We start from the raw sequence: 24,304 nt of genomic DNA on the forward strand, positions 1-24,304 counted from the left end.
GTTTATTAAGAGACTGAATGTAAGTGAGAGATTATGTATGAAGCAAGTTCTACGCCACTGGATCATACAAGTTTCTTCTTTGTTAACAGCTTGTCGTTTTATAATTGTGTTAATAGTGCATGCTATTTCATTTTACAAGAGCCACAATGTGGTGTTACATTTCAGATCTGCTGTACAGCGTGGTGTGTGAACTGGAATTATGGGAAAGGCCATTTTCATGTTATTCCATGGCAACAGGCAGCCAGATTTAATATTTTCAACACTGTCAAAAGCAGATGGATGACTATATGTAAGTTTGAGAATGATGTTGTACTTTTAGGGGATTTGTATTAGGCTGCCGTGTACCACAGACCAGCATGCATTGATTCTTCCTTAAATCCAGGGATTACTACGCTTTGGAATTATTACATAATTACGTTAAAGACGTAATTACCTCCCACACCTGTAGTTCTTTTGTATTTTCAGTAACAGTAGCCCAGGTCATCTTTTTTGGGATCTCATATGACACATGTGTAGGAGTCTGTGTATTTTAAACCTTAACAGCAAGAGAGCTTGAGCGACATTAAGGTCATCTGATCAAAAATCACTTTATGTTGAAAGATGAAGATGTATTTTCTTGTAAATAAAACGATGCAATGCAACCTCGGAAAAATGAACTTGCTTCTTTTCCAGCTTTTAAGTAAATGCTTGAGTTTAGCCCAGCTTTCAACACTGTTAAATAAATGATGATATTTGTACCACATGATGAGCTTTAATAGTTCTTTAAATTTAGCAGAGGTCAGAGAATCATATAGGTTGGGCAATACTGGTCTTTTTGGAATTATGACAATGTGCAGGAATGCATGAAAAGACGATTTGGTTATTTTAACATCACATAATGTGTCCAGTACAGCAGTATCAATGCAACTGTCAGCAAATCAGTTCTGTTTTATTTATGTTTCACCAAATCGCCACACCTCAAGACGCTTTATATTGCAAGTAAAAGTGAAAGTAAAAAACCTACAATAATGTCGAGATCAATCAGTACTATGAGGCAGCACTTGGCAACAGTAGGAAAGAAAAACTCCCTTTTAACAGGAAGAAACCTCTGACAGAACCAGGCTCAGGGAGGGGCGGGGCCATCTGCTGTGACCGGTTGAGGATGAGGGGAGCAAGACAGAGATGAGGATTGATTATTCAAGACCTCGTATGTGACAAGAAGAATTTTAAAGTGAATTCTGGATTTAACAGGAAGCCAGTGAAGAGAAGCCGGTATGGGAGAAACATGCCATCTCATTCTTGTCCCTGTCAGTACTCGCTGCAGCATTTCGGATCAGCTGAAGGCTTTTCAGGGAGCTTTAAGGACATCCTGATAATAAAGAAATTACAGTATTCCAGCCAAGAAGTAATACTTGCACAAACTAGTTTTCTAGTTTGTGTGAGACAGGATGTTTCTAGTTTTAGAGATATTGTGAAAATGTAATTATAGGCAATTATCGGCAATCACAGGCAGTAGAAAAGATGGATATATCCACTGTGACATCATCCACTGGTTAGTGGTTTTCAACAGTGCTATCATGGAATTTTATAACTGGACTTTACAGGAAAACAGCAGCTACCACATTCTCATGTGACTGGCATGTTGTTGGCCAATGAGAACCCTACTTTCTGAATAAATAATTACTGATCTTTTGTTCCTTCTGTAAATGTGTATATGTACCATACAGAATAATAGTCAGTGTATAAATATTGGCTAACTAGGATCACCCCCAAAGCTTCAGTGTCAGTCAGGCTCCAACAGAGGGTGCAGTGAGTGTCTGAATACAAACAGGAGAATCCCAGAGCTGAAGCTGTCCTATGAGTCAAACCAACACCCAGCTGATTTTTCAGACACCCCAGACATCTTACTTTGTCTTATTATCTTATAATGAACTGTCACGTTCAAACGTGCTACATAAATGGGAAATAATGAACTGTGTCATGTTTCCATGCTGCACAAGTACATAGTGAAAGGGGCTGTAGATGGACTAATGTAGCCAATAGAAAGAGTACATTAAATATACAACCAAAGCATGCATTTACTCAAGAAAATGCAGCCTGAATGCTGATAGCTAAAAGGTTTGAGTTAATTTTTGTAATTGCTGAACACTTGTTGAAAAGCTGTTGAATGAGTTGAAATACACTGAATCATTCACCTGAAAGCCAAAGTGCAGAAGTGTTGAAAACTGGCGTTCACTCAGAAGAAGAAGTTCTTTCAAAGTTGGAAAGTTGCTGAACATCTTTCAAGTGTACATTAGAACAACTGACTAACGACAAAAAAATAGAATGAATATTGAAAGTTCATATTCTTTAAATCACTTGAAGAGTGGAATTATGTATTTTAAATGTCTAAACTCAAGAATCAGAACATTTGCAGAATATGCGCTCTGTGTGTGTAAAATAGTTTTTAATCTTTAACTGTTTTGTGGGATTAATTTCATTTATTTTATTTTATTTTTATTCACATATTACACAGACTGTGTGTGCAGACTGAACAGACTCAGGCTGAAGCAGAGCAGCACCTGGCCTATTTTCAAGTATCATTAAGGTTACAGTGTGTAACATTTCACCATTACATGTCAGTAGATTGCAGATTGCAGTCAATTGAATTCACTTTTCTTTTCCCAGAACACCTAAACTCCTCAGCAATGTCCACAATTACATGGGCATACTTAAAGAGAAGCAGCAGGAAGCACAAAGCTCCAAACTGCTCACCACTCAAGAAGTAGTGACAGACATAGTTACCCACATCCTGCAGAGCTTCTAGGAGCTTCCTCCTCGCCCCCTCTTAAAAATGGCCTCCCAAAGTCTGAGCATACTCTCCATCAGTGTCACAAAAGCCATTTTAGATCGAGTCTCCAAAACTTTTACAGCACTGAATAGCCAGACCTTTTTCTCCTGCTCCATCAGGGACAACGTGGTCTAGACCATCGTGAGAGAAATCTGAGCCAAATACCCACAAGAAATTCTGCTCAACAACACTACAAACTGTGCAGCAGTGCTGCTTTCTGCAATTGTTGATGCAGCAAAAAACAACATTTGCAAGATCTTCAAGTCCCCTTCTGAAAGTCGTCCAAAGCCTGATGTTCCATCAGTCGATGAACTTTCTTCTAAATGTTCATCAATATCTGGTGTCCTTCCCACTGAAGAACCTTCTTCTGAGATTTTGCCAATCCCTGATGTTCCACAAGTTGAAGAACAACCTTCTGAAAGTCCTCCAGTTCTTGATGTTCCCTGTGACGAATCTACTCCTGAAACTCCATCCATATCTGATCCAGGTGAATCTGTTATCAATATTACAGAGAAGTCTGAAGACCTTCAGATCAGGAAGAAAAAGAAGAAGGAAAAGTGTTCCTTCCAAAAACTCAAAACTCTGTGCTGTTGCTGTGTCAGACCCACAGAAACTGACTGACTTTGAGACTCCCATCTTTCTGTTCTCACGCTACAAAATCAAATCGAATAACTCATCAATATTTTTGCATGAGTCTGCATCTATGATTAAGAATATGTTTCCTTCAGATGTTTATAAAAGTCTCTTAATGTTCTCAAAATACCTCCACAAGTCCACTAAGTGTTCTTAACATAACATGTTAGGTTTTTTATTTTTATTTTCAAGAGAATCTGAACTTATTCTTACTGTTAACATATCAACAACAACAATTGAAACTGGTACATAAAGTTCCCAATAACTTTTAATATTGCTCCACATCTTTGTTTTTGTAAGGGTCCAGATGCACATAGCAGGACCTCAGCGTTTAAGAGTTATTTTCAGGACCATCTACATGCCACAGAACCACAAATGTCATCCAACATCCTCACAGCTGTGTTTTACAATTAAGAGGACGCTTGCCTGATCTTTGCCAAGTGCTCAAATCCTCAAAGGTCTGTTTATGAAAAGAGCTGTAGTGATTCCATATCCACTGTATTAGGAAAAAATGACTAATGAAAAAATACAATTTAGAGTCAGAAAACATCTGAATGAATACTGAAAGCTTTAAATCACTGGAAGAGTTGAATAATGTATTTAAATGTCTAAACTCAAGAATCTCAAATGAAAAACCAGCATATTTACCAAATATCTGCTCTGTGTGTCTGTCTGTGAGTATCAGAGTGTAAATTACAGAGAAAGAGTGGAACTGGCATCAAATGAACAGCTAAAATAGTTTTTAATTATTAACGATTTTGTGGGTTTTATTTTAAGACTAATTGTGTGTTAGTGTGGAGACAAAGTATATACATATAACAGCTTTCAGTTGGACTGGAGTAAATACTGAGGTACTGTTGCTCTGTGGCAAAGCCCTGTTAAATCTGCCGCGATTTCACCTGCTGAAAAACTGCTTCTAAATCCAAGTCCACGTTTTGAGTGTAAAATAATGACTGTAGAGCAAAAACTGTGGACAAAGCAGCTTCTTACTGAAACAGCCAACATTTCATCCCATTGACACTCATTATAAACTCTGAAACGGGTGAAAAAGAAAGCATGAAACTTATACTGGAACTGGAGAAAAACTATAAAAGATATTGAAAAGCTGAATAGTTCAATGTCTTGGCTTATTTTACAGTTTAAAAGGTGTCTGTAGGTGAATGTGTGTGCAAGTAGAGTTGAAAGAGGAGTAAGTTGAATGAGGATTTGAAAAGTCTCCCCATTGACATACATTATAAATTTTTGTTGAATACAAACCTTAAGAATTATAGTTCACGGGTGTAATGATAAAAATTCACCACTAGATGGCAACGTGGCCAAGTTAAATTTTGTGCCCTATAACGTCATCTAATTATTACACACAGACAGAAGAGGCCAGGTTTATATTAAGTGGAAGTTTAAAATCGTTTCACATCGCCATGTTTGGGGTTTCAAAGACTGCGGGACATGCATATATTCTGGACTTTTTAGCGATATGTCACGATAAAGTCAGTTTCACTGAGCTGACAGTCGACACAGGTGTGTTATTATTATTATTACTTCTATTATTGCTGGTGTGTGAGGTTGCCCCCTGCCTGGATTGGTACGGCTCTCCTGAGGGGAGGAGCTTGGTTACGTCCAGGGCAATCACACGCCAGGCGGATCCCGGCTCCTCCACACTCACACAACGCACTCCACCCGGGCCGGAGGAAGCGACGATGCCTCCTAGGAGGTGACCACGGCTGAATCCTTAGCCACATTTCCCTGAATATGGAATCCAAATCTATTCATATAGGATAGACTGAGCCTTTAAAATGGGGTTTATTTCCAAGCCGGCGACGAGGTGAGGCGAAAGCGGCGGCCGCGGTGGAAGCCCAAGATAGAAAGCGCTTTATTGAGAGGAGCTGGGAGGGAGGGAGACCGCGACGCTCTCCCGTCTAAGAGGATAAAGGGAAAAGGAAAAAAAGCGAAACTGAGCTATATTTAAGCGGGCTGTTTCGGGCCAACCTTCCGTGCTACCATGAGCAGCAGCAGCGGGCCGGATGAGAGCTCGGTGCGCGTCGCCCTGAGGTAAGGATGCAGACGCCTCTCCTGAGATGCTCTCGTGTTACACCTGCTTGGGACCATGCACATGTTACTCTGCTTACTCTACTCTGCTTTCATTTTGACTGGGTTCTCCTAAAACAACAATGCTCCTTTCCCAAACGTGCTTTTATTTTGAAGCTGGCAGGAGCTGCTGAAGTTTTCTTGCATGGTGTGCAAAGCAAATAAAGCTCTCGATTACATGAGCTGCTCTTGTTAATACCTGCATGCTTTGTACTGGATTTATGAGTGAGGATCCCATATGTGTCTGAGGGATTAGGCCTTCCGCTTCTTCCCTTGAAGACTGCACCTGTAGTAAGAGTGAGCCACACGATTTCAAAGGATCCACTCACTTCTAATAAATGCAGGTGCATTTGAGCCCCTTGCAGTCACTCATTGTGATATTTCGCCCTGCTTTTGTGCGTTACTCCGTGTGTGTGTGTGTGTGTGTGTGTGTGTGTGTGTGTGTGCGCGCGCGCGCGCGCGCTCTGACCCTTGTCCCTGAGGCCAGTCCAGTCCTGTCACTTACACAGCACACACACTGAGATAGCCGCCGTCTGGTCACAATACAACAAATCAATAAAGACACCAGTGTATTGTTGGAAGCCACTTGCATGGGAATGTGTGTCTGTGTGTGTGTTTGAATTAAAAACCTGAGCTGTCATGTGATCTCATTGGAGGAGAGAGGACAAAAAGCTCCTGTCCCTCTCACGTTTCTCCTCGTCCCTCTCGCTCCTTGTTGTGCATTCAGACTTTGACCCAGAACTCTTGTTTACTGAGCCAGCTCAGTTTACAAGCTCTCTCTCTCTTCTTCATGGATAATAAATAATCTGTCTGTACACCCCCTACCCCACCTCACCCCCCCAATCACATGGTCTGCTGCTCCCTTTAATAATAAGATTCAATTCATATTGGAACATTACATTTGTCTGGCTTCCTGTCTTAGCTTAATGTGAACACACAAAACAGCCTGAACCGCATACGCAGGCTGTTTGATGTGTGGCAAGTAAAGATCTGCATGTTTTTGTCCTACCTGCTTTTGTATCTTGTTAGAAAGGTCAGGTGCAGTAATTATTTAAAGCGCCTTTGTTGTGTTTGTTGGTCTGTTGTCCTATTGAAGGTGAGACAAAAAGGATTTTCATTGGTTTAGGTTTTCATCCATAAGTTTGTTCATGATTTGTTTGATTTTCTTTATTTCTTTGACGTAAGTAACCTCTATTCTCACGAAGAATGCTTTGGGCACACATATTTATGTCTCTTCTTATGTATTTGGTTGGATGAATTTAGAGGGATGTTTGATTTTTCTCAGTGTAAGTACATAAATACAACTTCAGTTCAAAACTAGACTAAATTGCACTTGGGGGGGGGTCGTCTTAGTATTTTGAGTCTGAATTGCAAGTGTAACAACAGCGACAGGCTATTTTGATGAACTTATAAAAGACCTAATACAAAACTGAGTTTAAACATGACGTTTTATGTTGGCCTAATATTTTTAGTTAAACCATAAGTCTGATGACCATATGGCACAGATGTCGAACTCGAGGCCTTGAGGGCCGGAGTCCTGCAGGTTGTACATGTGTCCTTGATCCAACACAGCTGATTTAAATGGCTAAATGACCTCCTTGACATGTCTTGAAGTTCTCCAGAAGCCTGGTAATGCACTAATCATTTGATTCAGGTGTCTTGACCCAGGGTGATGTCTAAAGCCTGCAGGACACCGGCCCTCGAGGCCTGGAGTTCGACACCCCTGCCATCCTACCATATGGGTTATGAAAGTGGCTAACTTTTCATAAATTACAACCCAACCCTTTAGTTAGAATCAGCTCAGTGGAACATTTTAGAGTCTTTCAGCTTATTATTTTGGTGTACTGTGTTCTTACAGCTGTTTTTTCCTTCTTGGTGCTGTTGCATTTCACAGCAGTTGGGTAATTTTAACTAAACTGATGATAATCCAGCTATATGCTATGTGTCTAGCACCAAACAGCTAGTAAACCATGTTTACTAGCTAGCTGCTAACTTGTGTGTCCACAAACAGCCAAAAGACAAGTTGCTAGCTAGTTAATATGCTGGTAGGATTCAGCAATATTATCAGAGGACCGTTCAACAAGAGCTCTGTTTACCAGTCCCATGTAATATTAGCAGCCAGCTAGTTTACACAGTGGAATATTTAGCAAGTGCCAGACAGGATTTTTGTGGACACCAAAGCAGAACAGAAAGGGCAATGAATGTTGAACATGCCTCCAACAAGAACACTGATATATGGCTTTAAATAGCCTTTTGTGCGCTAACATGCTAGCACAAACCATCATTGTCGAGATTTCTATTCGGAAGCTCGTTTCCATCACTGAAAAAAGCATTTTTGTTGTTCGTAAGTCAAACCTTTATATTATTACTTTAAAGTTTTGAGTTCATTATTTCAAATTTCAGCTTACCAACTCAAACTTAGGAGAAAACTTGAAATTGAAAACAGAGTTTAAATAACTTGAAAATTTCATTTCAGTTGAAATTTTGAGATAATAACTCAAAATTAGTCACAAACCTTTAGATGACGACTTATTACATAGTCTTCACTTCACTGCAGTACCAACACGGGGAGACAATATATTTAAAGCTAAGGAAGACCAGGGAGACCAAGGAAGGTATAAGGTACATTCCAACGTTGCTCTATGCCTGAAACGATTAAGCTAGGTGACTAACGTGTATTTACATGTAAATGTGTTAGTAATGTCTCTTTAAATGCTGTCCCACAATTATTTTTGTTGGCTTGAAATAAAATATCTCCCTCTGCTGGTACTGCAAGTTACTGCAACTTCTTCATCTGTGTCCATTACACGGTGTCTATTGTCAACACGTTCTCACTCCCAAACAGTGTTGGGACTAACGCGTTATTAAGTAACGCGTTACAGTAACTACGTTGTTATTATTGTGGTAACGAGCACGGTAACTAGTTATTATGCCAAAATCAGGAACGCGTTACTCGTTACTGGGATTTAGATAGGCTCGTTATTCGTTACTTCGTGTGGTGGCTATCGCAGAGCTTCCACAGATCCAGTAACATTAGCAAGTGGTGGAGGCCAGCAGGTGGATGAGGGAAAGTGGAGGCAAGAGGAGAGACCCGAAGCGGCCGCCCGTCCGAGTATCAGGTGAACTGAACTTCAGGTAAGAAGTTATGACCTGCAGTCTATCTGGGTCAGATATAAACCAAGTTTAGGTGGAGTTTATTTTCGTTATGCTGACTTTTTCGTACTGCGTACTAGCTAGCATGACGGAGTTTCTATACAGCTGGGTGGGTGCTATGTTACTGATGTTGAACTTTATTTTGTTCATACGGTTAATTATTAGAGTTGCCAACCATTCAGTAAAAAACAGAATCGTCTCATATTCAGAGAAAATATTACGCGTTTCGTACTGAGGTGAAAAGGAACACAGTTTGTCCCGGACTTCAGCTACAATGAAAAAGACACAAATCTGGAGTTATTCTGTGTTTACGCTGCACAGCTGCCTCTTCTTCTCTCATTCTCTCCCCTCCCTCTCCTGTTTCTACTTCAATCATGAAACTGATCAATGATCAGCTGATCGGCTTTTCTGTCTTGTTTGTTTATCGCCCACTTTGCGCCAGAAAGAGGAAACCAGCGGATGTCGCGTTAAACAACAGCAGCACGTTTAAGCTTGATCAGCTGTTGTTAGAATTTATTTAATATTAATTTCTAGTATCAGCTGATGTTTGCTGGAGCCACAGCTGTAAAGCTGCTGGTCATGATATCGGTTTGGTTATCTGGTGAGAGGGAAACATGCAGATGAAACCAGGAGATGTCTTTACTGAATCATCAGAGCTGAACAGGTGATGGAGAAACAGGTTTACCTTTTAGGTGACATGAATGAGTTGAAGGGAAGTTATGAACTGTTTCTGAGAGACAAATAACACCAGGATCCTTTTCTATGTAGCTGACAGCTGGTAACTGTGCAGGGGCGGGTCTAGCAAAGTGATGCCAGGGGGCCAGGTAGGGCATTAACAGGGAAAAGGGGGCACAAAGAAATACTTTTCATTCTTATTCTCATTTAAAATGTCTCGCTTTTAATAAATAATTATCTGAGTCTTACAACAAACAATTGATAGATTGATACATATATACCATCAAGACAGTGTACATCACTGTCACAACAGTGTTTGTTTTCATTCAAAGGCTTTATGATTTTTTTCTATAACGGCGGGCCGGTCTCTAGTCAAAATGCCCGGGTCGATTTTTTTTGTTCCAGTCCAGCTCTGTATGCAGCTCATCTGCAGTCTGGTGTTACCTACATCTTCCTATTCAGAAGGCAGAATTTCTGAGTTCTGAGTACAATCAAAAGCACCACGACTGCAGTTTTTGTGTTGGATGTAAAAAGCGCACATGACGCTGTGACGTAGGCTAGAATCATGGCGGCAGTCGACGATGGTCCAGGCGTGGGATTTCTCTCGTGGAAATATGCACATCATTTTTTCCTTTCTATTGGTAGGTGGCACAGTGCACTTGTGGCAAGTAAGCAAGCTAGAAGACTGGCAGTCTGGCTGGGTATCCAGTTACGGAAGCAACACATTAACAAGAGAAGTCTGAGTAAAACCAAAGTTACTTTCCCTAGTAACTAGTTACTTTTAAAGTAACGAGTAACTTGAAGTAACTGAGTTACTTTTGATGGAAGTAACTAGTAATGTAACTAAGTTACTAATTTAAAGTAACTTACCCAACACTGCTCCCAAAGCGTAACATTTTATGCTAGGTGACAAATCGTCGGTATATTACGCTTTCAGGAACCCAACATGTTCCTATATTACGAGTTCGGAAAAATGAGGAAACACGAGAACCGTTTGGAATCAATCTACACATGTACGTTCATTTTACTTAAATCGCTTTGGAAAACACTAGCTAACGTCATTAAAGTTGTGGTTAACGTTAGGGATAAGGTTATGGTTAGGGCTGGAACGTGTATTACTGCAGGAGCATCATTCTATTGGATTTCATCCATAACCCGGCGCGAAATTGACCTTCCGCGTTCCTCAGGAACGCCGCGGGATTTGACAAATCGTCGGTATATTACGCCTCGGGAGTGGGCTGGGAATGGGCTGCTATTGTACACTTTGGCATTATATTGGGTTGCAAATGTTTCGCTAATCCTCGGCCTCCTTTAGTAGTAATGATAACAATTATAATTGTAGTCTGTTTGTTGCTTTAGAAGCCAGACTCAGCTAATTGGAGATCTGGCTCGGCACCCTTGAAATTCCTGCAGCTACTTTACAATATAAACTGCTTTGAAGGGACTGTTGTGATTTGGCAATGTAGAAATTGAAAGATTTATTTATTTTTTGGCAACCAGAGTAATTATTGAATATATGAATACATGTGTTAGAATTCAAAAATGTACAGTGCAGCAGTTGAACTGAGCTCTTAGTAGGCAGATGTGCAAATTTACTGTACTTTCCCCAAGAATGAAAATCCACTGTTAATGCTAAACATAAGTCTCAGCAAGTCGCTCAGCCTCGTGTTTCTTTAACTAATCGTGTTATTGTCATGTGGCTGCCTCACACCTAGCTGTTAAAACTACATGAAGATGAGACAGAAGAAACAAAAAGCTTTGAATTTACTGTGATAACAAATATGAACGAAATACAAATTGTCATTATAAAGTCTGCATACTTTTCTTAAGTTGTCACAGCTGTTTCTTTTTTTGTCTTGCTGATTAATACGAAACCTTTAGAAAATGTCCCATCTTTGATTAATTTTCACAGACAGTCACTTGCAGGTCACACCTGAACGGCTCATTTCACGTCTTTGAACATTCAACCACAGCTTCGCGTTGATGTTTTCAGCTCATTAATCGCCGTGGCAACATTCTAATTATTTTGAAATGTTATGCTTGTGGTGAACTGTGATTCTTACCTCTGAAACATTTTGACTGCCAGCTTTCTCCCAGCTCCTGTAACAGTTTAGTTAGGTTCATCTGTGTGTCTCCCGTAATCAGCTAGCAGGTTGCCAACCTCTACCTGCCTCAGCCTGCGTGGCTAATGCTGTCTGTTAGCGAGCGCCTAATCCCCCGGTCCAAAGTGATGAAATGCACTTTTATCATCTCTTCTTTTTTTTTTTGTGGTAACAGAAAAGAACAAGAAAGAAAGACATCTGGAGCTCTAACAGAAGGACAGCATTACAGGGTGTTGTTGTGTCTCCTTGATTTATTACTGGAAAGATGATGTAACATAAAAATCAATTTGTTCTTTAAAAGAGAATGTGCTGTCTTGATGGATCTTAAGATGTGTTTGCTGTTCTTTCCTTTGTGGTTCTGAAAAAAATGTTTTCCACACCTGACAGCATACAGATGGGGCTCTTCAGTGGTACAATGTTGGGTGATACAGCAAACACAAAGTGTTTACTGGCCTATCCCCATGTGTAAGATCTATCTTCTTATGTAACAGCCCATCTGTGTGTGCATGTTTGGGCACAGTAGTGCAAATACTTTTTTCACCCATAGCACAAAAAATCATGCAAAACCTTAATGATTTATCTGATAAATAATTGATGTTACAAAGTCAGCCTGAAGGAGCCGGCCAAGAGATCTAATTAGATTGTCGATATCCTCGAGGTGCAGCTTTAAAAATTCAAAGCCTAAAGGCAGAAGTGGTGAGCAGTGAGGTTTCAGGTTTCGTAGTCACTTTGGAATCCACAGCAGATAGCTTTTCCTCATTAATTAGATGGGCTTGAGTGAATACTTTAAAATAATGTACTCATTTTGAATGCACCAAGAAGCTATAAAAACTTGGGCAGCAGCAATTGAGCCAACAGTTTGGACAAAATACAGACATAACCTTAAAACTTCTAACAGGTAACGTGAGTAACTTTGACCTTCTCGTTACAATGCAATGCTCTACTGGGAAACCTTTGGTCCTGAGTGTTATTTTTGAACATACCACACCTGAACATCATTGCAGATCAACCTAATCAGATCCTGATGGCGGTGGCCTGCCCCAGCAGGACTGTAAAAGCACTGCATTTTTGGCAGTAATGGGGGGAAATGAAACAAAGCGCACCCACACATGCTTAAATAAATTAACAAATAATACATGCCTTATTACAGTAAATAAACAACAGTCAGCTGCCTCTCCAGTCTTTACAGTTTCCCATCCTGTCAGTGGACTCCAACTTTAGCTTCCAAAAGCAGCAGCATCCTGCAGCTCCACTGATTTTGGTAAACCAGCACATAAACCAGTTCTAAAGAAGAAGGGACTACCATAGCCAACTGTAGTCCATCTGCAGTGGATCTGGAGTCCATCCCACCATGGGAGGAGAGACTTTCTGGGGATTGACCGCAAGTGGATTGTTCATTGATGGAAAATTTAAAAAATCTAATTGCAGTCATAAATAACCCCGCTCTATTAAAGTCTGTGTGTGGGAAACAATGCGACATCACCCACCACACCGCAGAAACTGCTCAGAAATAAGAGAGAATGTGTTAAGATGACCTTCAGATATTTCACATCCCAATCTGATAGCGCATCTCTAGAATGCACTGAAACAAGCCACATCCAGTGGCTTTAACCCACCTGAAGGAATGGTTCAGAGCTGCTTTGGTGGTATGAGCAGGACTTTTTAAATATTTGGTAGGTGATGTTAATGTTGTCGCTGATGATTGCATATGTGATGTCCATTTAACCCAGTAGAAATGCCAAAAGTATGTTTTAAAACAGTGCATGAGTTGGTTACTTATTTGGTTACAAAAAAACAACAAAAACATAGCCATGTTATCAAAATCTAATTTATATTAAATGAGTTAATGAAGGATAAGCAAGGATAAGCGGAAGCGAATGGATGGATGGATGGAGTTAATGTTAGTGCAAAGATGATTTAAGTGGTCATCGGGCTAGATTACATCGCCACAAATATTCTCTTTCAGTCACTGACCTTCATCACAGCAGCCATTATGACCTGAAATAGGACACAAACACAGGTGTGACTAATCACATTAATAAAGGCTCAGTGCTTATGTGGAACAGGACCCCCATTAATGTGATTCATAACACCTGCGTCCATCATGGCAGTAGGGTTTTTGTGAAAAAGATCTGGTATAGAAATTCCTCATGGTTTTTACTCTATGCCGTAGTCAGGTGGCGTGTGCTCTGACTGTACTCAACATAGACAGGACATTGAAAAAACATAGGTACCAAATAAAGTTTCTATGTTATAACAACAATAAAAACAAGTATTGTTAGAAACCAGCCCCCAGCTGCTTCTTCCAGATTGTCTGACGCCTACTGGCTCCTCCTCTTTGACCTTTGTGGATTATGTTTGAGGGCAAAGGCCCGTGCGTCCGCTGCGGTGAACCAAAAACTCCTCGTGTGTGTGTGTGTGTGTGTGTGTGTGTGTGTGTGTGTGTGTGCCTCCTCTGACCTGCGACCATCCAAGCGTATCCACGATAAATATTCATGAATCAACTCAAGTGAACTGAGACACAAAGAGAAGCATGCTGCAAGCCATCTGCCAGCTTCTGTCATGTGATCATGTTGTTACTGATATTCAATAAGTTCTGTCTAAATAGCGCAGAGGTCAATTCAATACAAATTTTCCTAATATTAGTATTTATTTGTTTACTGTAGCTTCATTTCAAAACTCTCCTGCTTGTTTCATGCTTGCTGTGTTTGTGTTGCCTTCTTGAATTTCCGCGTGACTCCCACATGTGCCATTATGGGCCGAACTGTCCTTGTCAAAAAGGAATGTTTTTATTATGCTGGTATCAGTGCTGGAGGCCTGTGTGTGTGTGTGTGTGTGCTGATATGCCCTCTCTGGCTGCCTCTCAAGGTGATAACCACCATCCTCTTCCACCTTTCCCTCTTTCCTGCCCGGCGATCTTTGACCCAGGAAGCTGTCAGAACTTTCATCTGTGACCCCGTGGCATTTTTCCTTTGGCAGCCTGTGTGGACTCATGTTAGCTGTTACCTTGGCAACCTTGGGTCCTTTCACATGTAGGGGTGTGCAGCGATGCCCCTGTGACTGGACTGCCACGGATCTAAGGGCAGCTTGAGGGAGGGAAACTAAAAGCCTGAGTCAGCAGAATGCCCTCTTTTTTTCTTCTTTCCTACTCGGTCTTTTCCAACCCCCCCCACCACCACCATTGTCTGGTGTTGTTTCCACACCAGATTCCAGAGAAAAGAATGATTAAAGGTGGGCTTCATACAATACTTCTTTATTGGCTTCTGGAGAACACCAAGTGCAAAATGACACGAATGCATCGTTCACTGAGAAAGAATGGAAATTCCCAAATCTTTTTTCTTTTTTGTCTGAGGTGGGAGAAAACTGTGGAGCACATATCATCTTGCAAAGCATACTAGAGATGCATGTTTCTTACTGTACTGCGATAAATTATCAGCTTGATCCTTTGACAGTGATAATCTATTTTAAACAAGTTATTAAAACAGAGAAAGGCAAACAAATGTTTACCCTGACGATGCCAAATGTGAGGGTTAAGAGCTTTACAAACATTCACTACCAGAAGGACAGAACGGCATTTGTACAAAAGTTATGACCTCATTTTGGTGTTTTGATGACAAAGAAGGAGAGTATAAAATCTCTCAAAGGGTTGACTTTGAGTTAAAATCTCACCCCTGCAAAGGCCGTGCGATTCACATCATTTTCGTACACTTTGAGCAATTCTGTGATCCTGTGTATGGGGGTACTACTACCTTGGAAAAGTCTATCCTCATCAGGATAGAAATGTTTTATTGAACTCTTTGTACTGACCCTAATCTCTAAAGGTACAAGTAGACCCAAACTGTGCCAAAAAAGCTGAATGGATGGCTGGATAGATGTCCTTCTGGTATATGGTATTCTTGTAGTTACATGTAACTGCACCTTCAATTTTAATCCTTTACAGTGGTTTCAAAATATGTTTAAATTCAACCCAAATTATTGGCTTTAACTTGGAGCGTTTTTTTAGATGTAACCTGTCCATTTCATCTGTGCATACGTCCCACATTTTAACAATGAATATCTTGGCTCTCACTCTGGCACAGCTGGCTGCCGGCAGAGCCGGCGGGCACACCGGTGCAGCCCCCTCTGGCTTCTGCTCCGTGGCTACTGGGTGACCCCTTGTCTGGGGATCTCCTCAGCCCTTCCCAGGAGGGTGGCACGGATGCCCCTCCGGTGGTACTCCTTGGGCTCTCGCACTCTGGGGCCTCTGGATGTCTGGAGCCTGGATCTCCTCCATGCCTGCTTCATGCCCTGGGGGACGGGGCTATGGGCCTCCACACCCTCTAGCAGACCGTTACATGGGGAAACCTTTTGTATACAAGCGCGTTGATCCACACAGGTGTGCACACGGGTGTTCACTGTTCGTAGACATAAACTACACCTTTCTTAGCTGCTACTTCAAAGCACATTGTGCGCTGTCTGTCCTGCGTGCTGCACAACAACATTCAATATTTAGTATTTACTGCTGTTCACACTTAGCTAGATTAACGTGATGGTGTTGTGTTTAGTATGTTGCTTTGTTTTTTTGGTTTTTTTTGCTTGTTTTCTCTTCTTTTTCTCTCAACAGGTGATCCAGGAGATTTTTTTTCTTTCTCTTTGTCTTTGTAAGTGCCCTTTCTCACTGTCCCTTTTCCCTTCTGTTTTTCTTTTCCTTCCTCTCTTTCTTTCTCCCTTTCCTATCCCCCAGTCATGTCTGTCCCATCTGTAACAACTGAAAATAAAGTAAATAATAACAACAAAGTTTGATCAAATGGACCAATACGGCAATGCCATGATGATCCATTTGGCAAAATAAATCCATTTGGTATCCTTGTTGGTCTTCAGACAACAATTCTGACGGCTAAAGAACCAAATGGGACAGACAAAAAAAACAAAACAAAAAAAACAATGAATATCTTGTACAGATGAATCTCTCAACTGACTCTTTGACTCTCTCAGCACACTGAAGAGAGTGACCCAATGAATTGGCTCTAGATCTCAAGACGAGCTGCTAGACAATAGAGGCTGTTACTAAAAATGCAGTCGTGCTGTGCTGTGGTGAGTTAAAGCAGTAGCTGCTCGTTGTGGCTGGAGGGTTCGCTCTGTACTTAGGATCTACTTTCTCTCCTTGTGTCATTTCTGTACCTCCTTGTTCTTCCCTTTGCTCAAGGCTACTAGGAACATATTACACAAGCTAGTCCACACACACACAAACACACACACACAGACTCAAAAATAACGGAAAAACACAGCTTGTGCACCTGCTGGCTTAAAGAGGCATACAGTGTGCATGTTGTTATATAAGGTAGTCATTATGCTGTACTTGAAGGTGTTCTTGATGCACACTCGCACACGTTTAAAAGAATGTAAATTAGAGCCGCACTACAATTATGTTTCCTTTATAGAGCATGGAAGAATAGTTTTTCGGTGTTTACATCCCAACAGAGAACTTTGACTCGAAGAAATTTGGGACGTGTCACTGAAATCTGAGTGTTTGCAGTTCCCTTGTCTCAGTTACATTAGCATCAAATGACGAGGTAGACCTTGTGCGTGAGATTGTATGCACCTGTGAGTGGTGTGCATGTGTTACTGTGACCGGCTTATAGCCTCATTACCCACTGTTGGGTAGCATCTCTCTCTTCAGTCTGCAGTTACAGCACTTAAAAAAACTACAGTCAACTCAGATTAACAACTTACAGACAACTTCAACTGTTTCACCTGAGTTTTTACAGAGGATTTCTTTTTAATTTGAGGTATCTAGAAAAAGAACAAAGAACAAAAAATCATTACAAATAGCCAAAACTCTGCTTTCAATTGTGCACTCAGTTTTAAAAGCAAATTTCACACCCTAGGTTTATGCCATAGTAGCTTTAGTCTATAATTTTCTCAGTTGCACAAAAAATGCAGCTCACAAACTTAATTATCTAAACTTTGGATAATGTGTCACTTTATTTTTGCAACAAAAATGTCTTATTTCAAGTTTAAATACCAAACTCATCCTAAATAAAAACCATACTATGCTCACGGGTTTATTAAGCTAACTAACCAAAACCCTAGCTAACTACAGACATATAGTTAGGCTTTTATTCTTTTACCAGGTGGACACTTTTTACATTTGTACATGTGATATGTTTGACAGTGTTACATTTACTTTGGGTAATTTTCCCAGCTCAGTTAAATTATTCCTAATAAGATAACTAGACTCCACTAGCATTAAATTAGAACGTATTTTTTATGTCATAAAATAAATTTGGACCCGGGATATGTCAGTTGATGAATAGCTCATTTGTAATACTTTTGCCTTTTAAAGAATAGAGTGATAGTCTATTCTTTAAAATACAAAAGTATTTTTTTTTTCCACTGTTCAACATTTCAGGTTTCTATTTCAAAATTTTGGAGTTACTGTCTGAGTTATTTTGAGTTACATACCTCATAATTTTGACATTATCAAAATTCAAATATCATTACACTAGTTGTTACATTACTTTCGTATTTCTTTGTGAAATGACCTGAAACGCATTGCTGCATAATTACCAGTCAACAGTGTAAACCTGAGGCTTCATAGCAACACAAATCTCTAATGAGGATGCACATGGTCATTCTTGTAGTTTTTAGATATGCCCATAAAACTGGCAACACAAAGAAGTCTCCACAGTGATTCTATTGTAGAAACGTATACCCTTAAAGTTATGCACAGCTTAAACAGGTGAGTTTTATAAAAATTCACCTGCTATCTGTCATAAAGGGGGAACTTGACAAGAGAAATGACTGCAGCTTCTTAAGTTGCCTCAAGTGGCCATGTGAGGAACTGCAGTATTGTCAGTTCATGTTGCCTGGAGGTTGCTACTTGTATAATAATCAGTGTGTGTTTGATTATAATAATCTGTAACTAATATACTACTATCACATGTTTAAAAAAAAAAAAAAAAAAGTCAAACAAATATAAAATCTCTGGTAATTGGTTACACTAATTTTGAGTTAGCACTGCTCATACCAACATACCAAATAACTCCAAGTTTTCAAAGATCTAAAAATATATGACTGTGATGATGTGACTGTGACTCTGCTGGTTTCACTGTGAAATGTGGAGAAAAGAGTCGTGTCTGCTGCCCTTTAAGCTCAGATGTGCCTTTCTGTTTTTGCTGAATCACTCGGTGCACTCAGCTGTAAGTGGTGCTTAAAGCTAAAAATAAATCACACAGGATTAAATTAAGTAGGAATCAGATGTCGAGGTTTACTGTTAATGTTGATTTGTTAGTGATGATGCACAGGGACTGGCTCTAGGGGATTGAATTGATTTTCTCATTGGCAGGAGTACTGATGTCAGTATTTGACTGGCTGTGTTTTAGGAAGGATGAGATAAGCAGCATGGTGGTCATGGTGTGACTCGCCTCCTTTTTATTAGTATGTCATCGTTTCTTGTTGATTCCTTTTATCAGTCACAATAACAGTACATCAGATTTTCCTTTTGATAAAACGTCTCCACAGGTCTTCACAGGTCATAGTCAGGCTACATATATGAAGCCTGGGTTTTTGTGTGTGTTTGAGGAGTTCACTGTTTCTCCGGCTTTCACCATAATCGCAATAATGAGAGTGAGAGCAGGAGCCTAGCAGGATTTGTCACATGGAGAGAGGCTGACAAATCCCCTCTGTGTGTGTGTGTGTGTGTGTGTTTGTTTGAATAGGTATGTGTGCATATAGGGTAGTGTGTCTGCCTTTCTCCTTTTCATCTCTTTAATGGTTCAGTGAACGCTGTCTCAGTCGCTAAACTCCCCTCATCAGTCAGTGACAGGCTGTGGCTTCTCTTATTGAACTGTGCTAAAAAGCTGCTCAGTTTCCTTCCATATCTTTAGTCATGTACGACTTGATCTGCATACTGATTTGATGAGTGAATTAGTAATGGATGTTACTGTTTTTCAGCACATACTCTTTTAATGTGTCTGATAGCAGTATACCTGAAGTTACAATAGCCACAAAGTGCAACTTTGAACAATAGCTTCGTTTGAAAGCACCTTCTGGTGACCACATGGATGTTTTCAGGACTTTAGCAGAGTGTGCTAGCACAGCTAACATTTAGCTGTAGAGTAACTCGTAGGTGAAACTGGTCAGCTGTAGTTTGCAATGGAGCATGTCCATATGTCTGCAAACACTTGCTAGCTGCTATCTGAGCGGCAGTAAAACGTTTTTGCAATACAAACCAGAAACTGAGAGTATTTATTTTGAAAGTAAAATTTGTGCTAACATTTTTCAAAAGAAGAAACTTTTACTTTGAAGACAAATGGTCTCCATTTCCAGTTTGTGTCTCGGTTTTTACTGCTCAGAGAGTTGCTGGCAAGTGTTTGCAGACAAGTCGGCGTGTTCCATGTGAACTACGTCTGCTAGCGAACAGTACAATCACGAGGACGTATTTGCAAAGAAATTTTTTCCAAGTTACCCATGTGACTGGGGCTTTCACGATCATTGAAACGGTGACTGCCGTCAACCTCCAGCAACAGCTTACCAACCGGTTGGTGAATGCATATTTTTCCTTCACTGGTTGCCAGATAGTCACTGTGTGACTGGGGGTTTGGTCACTTGAAACTACCAATATGGTGGCCAAGTTAACATGACCTGGTTAGCGGTCATGTGACTGCAAAATCCTCAGTAGAAACTATTCTCACCTTTGTCCATAAGCCAACAAACTATACAAGTATACATATTAGTTCAGTGTGGCAGTGTGTATACTTTCAGAAAAGCTAAGTTAAATTACATAACAACTCGCAACCTACAAACTTTTAGCTGCACATGTTAATAGTTAATAGAGATGGGTAGCTAGCTTAGCCAAGCATAAAGAGTGAAATCTAGATAAAAAAAATTAATCTTTCTAAAAATGTTAGTCATACTAAAAAACATGTTTACTTTTTTCCAAATTGAGATTTTCTGTATGCATTTTGTCTTACAACTATTTGTTCCTTTGAGTTGATTTTGAAGTAATAACAAAATCTCATATTGATTACCATTATTGCACCCTTAGTGAAACATCACACATATCTGTAGTTTACAAAGGCTTCAAAATTTTATATGTTAACATTAATCTAACTCTAGAACTCTAGTTTCACTAAGCTTTGAAAGTGTGTGTGTGTGTGTGTGTGTGTGTGTGTGTGTGTGTGTGTGTGTGTGTGTGTGTGTGTCTGTGCATAAGCAGATAACTGAAATTTCCTGGAGAAACAGCCGGTGCAGAGCATGAGTGTGGCGCTATAAAAGGTGGATTAGTGCTCTAAGTCTGCACTGCGCTGAAGGGCAAACCCTTATTCAAACAGATGAAGAGTGTTTTGGGTTGAACCAGAGTGAAGGTTGCCAGATTATAATCAGTGCTAAAGTCAGTCAGTCGCACTAATAATAGACCAGCAGAACACACTTCACACCTCTCACTTCTGTTTACGTTTAGCTGAAATGCCCAATGCCAGAACTTGCATTAGCTGTATGCATGCACACACCCAGTGACTACTCATAATAGAGGTGTATTTCATATATACATATATATATTTGAAATAAACACTTGAATTGGTAGTTTTGCACCCTATAAAAACCAGTTTGCTATGTTCTCTATGTTTTAGACAATCATGGATATGAATTTAAATACATTTAAAACTCATTTCTTTATACTTCCTAACATACCAAAGTAAAGTGTTGCACCTTTTTGCCTTTAATTCTGCATAGCAGGTGTTGGAAATGTTCCTCGGGTTTTGCTCCATATTGACATGACAGCATCACACAGTTGATGCAGATTTTTCAGCAGCACATCCATGACACCAGTCTCCCATTTCATTATATCCCAAAGGTGCTCTATTCGATTGTGATCTTGTGACTGTGGACGCCATTTAAGTATAATGAACCCACTGTCATGTTTAAGGAGCTTTGCACTGCCAGAAGCAGCCGTCAGAAGATGTGGTCTAAAAGGCTTTAGGGTACTAAGGGGTCCCAAGTGCCCCAAGAAAATTGAATCGTTGATAGCACAGGTTGGATTCTGTCCCTACCACCTGAATGCTAGAGCAGAAATCAAGACTTATCAAACCAGGCAACAGTTTTTCAGTCATCTGTTGGCCAATTTCAGTGAGCCTGTGCAAACTGTAGCCTCAATGTCCTGTTCTTACAGGAGTGGAAGCCGGTGTGGTCTTCTGCTGCTGTAGCCCATCTGCTCCAAGTTTCAGTGTCTTGTGTGCTCAGAGATGCTCTTCTGCATACCCTGGTTGCAATGAATGGTTATTTGAGCTGCTGTTGTCTTCCTATCTGAGTGAACCAAAGTGGTCACTCCCCTCCGACCTGTGGCATTAATGACATTTTTATTCAGAGAACCTTTCTCTTTTTCAGATCAATCTTTGTAACCTCTAGAGATGGTTGTGTTGGAATCTCACAGTAGATGAGACGTTTCTGCCACCATCGATCGTACCACATTCAGAGTAATTTAAATGTTCTTTCTTTCTTATTGATGTTTGGATTGAACTTCAATGCACTGGGTTTCTGCCATGTGACTGACTGATTAGATGTTTTTGTTAACAACCAGTTCAACAGGTGTACCCAAAAAAAAAAAAAAGTGGCCTGTCATTGTGTATTTAGATCACTGATGTAGTGGTGTTCCTCTTTGCATTTAAGTCTTAGAAGGTGAGAAAATGTACAAGTGTACTTAACAAAGGTGGGTGTTGGTAATACTGTAGTATCGTTGGTTTCACTGACAGGATTTAACAGACTTCTGGCAATGAAAAGTAGTGCTTCACTGCAACATCTATTGCCATTTAATCCAGAATCTTTTTAAGCACAGCAAAATATGGCACCGTTTTTACTGGAATATTCTAGCTGTATTCTATGAGCTACAAAAAAAACCATGCCACACCCTCTGAATACATAAGTTTGTTTAGACACAGGCAGAAGCTCTTCTTTACCGAGCTTGTTTCACTGTTGTTGAAGTTACAGGCCAAAGGACTGTGGCCCGAGGGTGTGCCAGGTAGAGGACTGAGCTGGTAACAGCGCTTACCGGCTCACATTAGTGCTGTTGCCATTTTCCTGCATTGCCTAGAGTGATGACTTGAGCCTGTTTTCAAATATCTGTGTCTTGCTATTTAGATAGTTAGCATACTGTAAAATGGAGATAGAGTGGCATTATAGAGCATTTTTCTTGTCCCACTGAGCATTCAGAGGCATCCAAGCATGGCTTCATAGACCAACATGACCCAGAAAATATGAATTTATTCTATTAGCTATTACTGGTTTGTCTAGCTATCATGCAGTTTTCACCAGCTGCTCCCAAAATAAAGTATGACATTTTTACTATTTAAATATAAGCTGATGGTGCAAAATATTAAACTGAGACTGCAATCTGTGCTTTTGGATCCAAACAGATCCGAGCTTAAAAAATCCTACGCACAGCGAGGGCAGTGTATTCAGTGTGTCGTTATTCATTTGCAGTGGTGCATCTTACTGTGACAAGAAAGAAAAAATGACAGGCTGAATGAGATCAGTATAAAGGTCTTGTTATGCAAGGATAGATAATGAGTTTGAGACTAGATGCACTGTGGGTGAAATTTCCATCTGTAGCCATCATGTCCAGTCTTTCCTGGCCCGTTGTTTTTCTTTATCTTTTCCTCAGACATTTATTTTCCTCTCTCTGGTCCATTTCTAAATGGAGGACCCCGGAGATGTCGTAACAAGCAACAAAACAAAGCAGTGATGCACTGTTTGTTAAGGCGAACGTAATCAGATAGACTGGGCATTTATTCTAAATGGAGACTACATTTGTAGAGGCCTTTTCCCCCGTCTTGGAGAAAACACTGATTTAATTATACTTAACTATATTAGAATAAAATCCCTTTTTTTTCTAAATGTGCTTGCTGTAGTTCATACTTTGTTACATTTTTCTTCCCAAACACTCAAAGTGAACAATAACTGAGTGACTTAATGCCCTCACTGTAAGCTGCAATGAGTGGCTCTATTGTTACCCTGGATTACAGCTCTCTGACAAGTTTTGGGAAGCTAGCCAAAGGGGATTAATGCAGATTCACTCCTGTAATGCCCTCAGCCGTCGTGCCATTAAGTCACAGTCTTCTCAGATGACCTGATAGTTACGTCAGCTTCACCTAGAGCCACCTCTGATGTATGCAGTTTTTAAAAATATGCATTAACATGACATTTTCTTATCAGCTTTGGGTCAACAAGCCTTGTATTGTAGCTGTACACACACTTGTTAAAATGCCAGGTTTTTCTGATGTTAAAAAAAATAGATCACAATAAATCATTTAAAATCTTTTCTTACCTTTAATGTGACAATATAAAACAATAATAAGCTAGCTGCATAAGTGTGCGCACCCTGCTAAAACTGTGTTGAAGCACATTTTGATTTAATCAGAGCATGCAGTCTTGTTGGGTAGGAGTTTTATCAGCATTGCACATCATGACTTGCAAATATTTGCCCACTCTCTCACAAAATCACTCCAAATCTGTCAGATTGTGAGGGCATCTCTTGCACACAGCCCTCTTTAGGTCATGGATTTTGTACTGGATGTAGATCTGGGCTCTGGCTGGGTCATTCCTAAACTTTAATTTTCTTTTTTTCCGGTGAAGCCATTCATTTGTTGACTTGGATGTATGCTTGGGATTTTGGATCAAAGGTGATATTTGGAAGTGTTCATAATTCCCTCCTCCTTGACTAAAACCACAGTTCCAGCAAAAGAAAAGCAGCCCAAAGCATGATGGTGCCACCACCATGCTTCACCAATCCTGCATCCCTACCCCATAGACCAGACATGTGGAGACTGTTAGTCTTTTAGTGTGTAGTACACAACCAGTACTTGCCTGAAAA

The 24,304-nt window shown here is 40.2% G+C and overlaps 1 protein-coding gene across 1 annotated transcript in view; it reads left to right on the top strand.

Moving 5' to 3' along the window:
- Positions 1-5,059: 5,059 nt before the first annotated feature.
- The window catches only part of LOC100705678 (kinesin-like protein KIF21A), a 43,782-nt gene continuing 24,537 nt past the window's right edge, over positions 5,060-24,304 (top strand). Inside the window, exon 1 of the mRNA XM_005451768.4 lies at positions 5,060-5,491. Within this exon, the coding sequence (XP_005451825.1) occupies positions 5,442-5,491 (50 nt within the window). The 5' untranslated portion in view covers positions 5,060-5,441. The remainder of the gene's footprint in view (positions 5,492-24,304) is intronic.

The sequence above is a fragment of the Oreochromis niloticus genome, linkage group LG17, assembly GCF_001858045.2.
Source record: "Oreochromis niloticus isolate F11D_XX linkage group LG17, O_niloticus_UMD_NMBU, whole genome shotgun sequence".
NCBI classification, from domain to species: Eukaryota; Metazoa; Chordata; class Actinopteri; order Cichliformes; family Cichlidae; genus Oreochromis; species Oreochromis niloticus.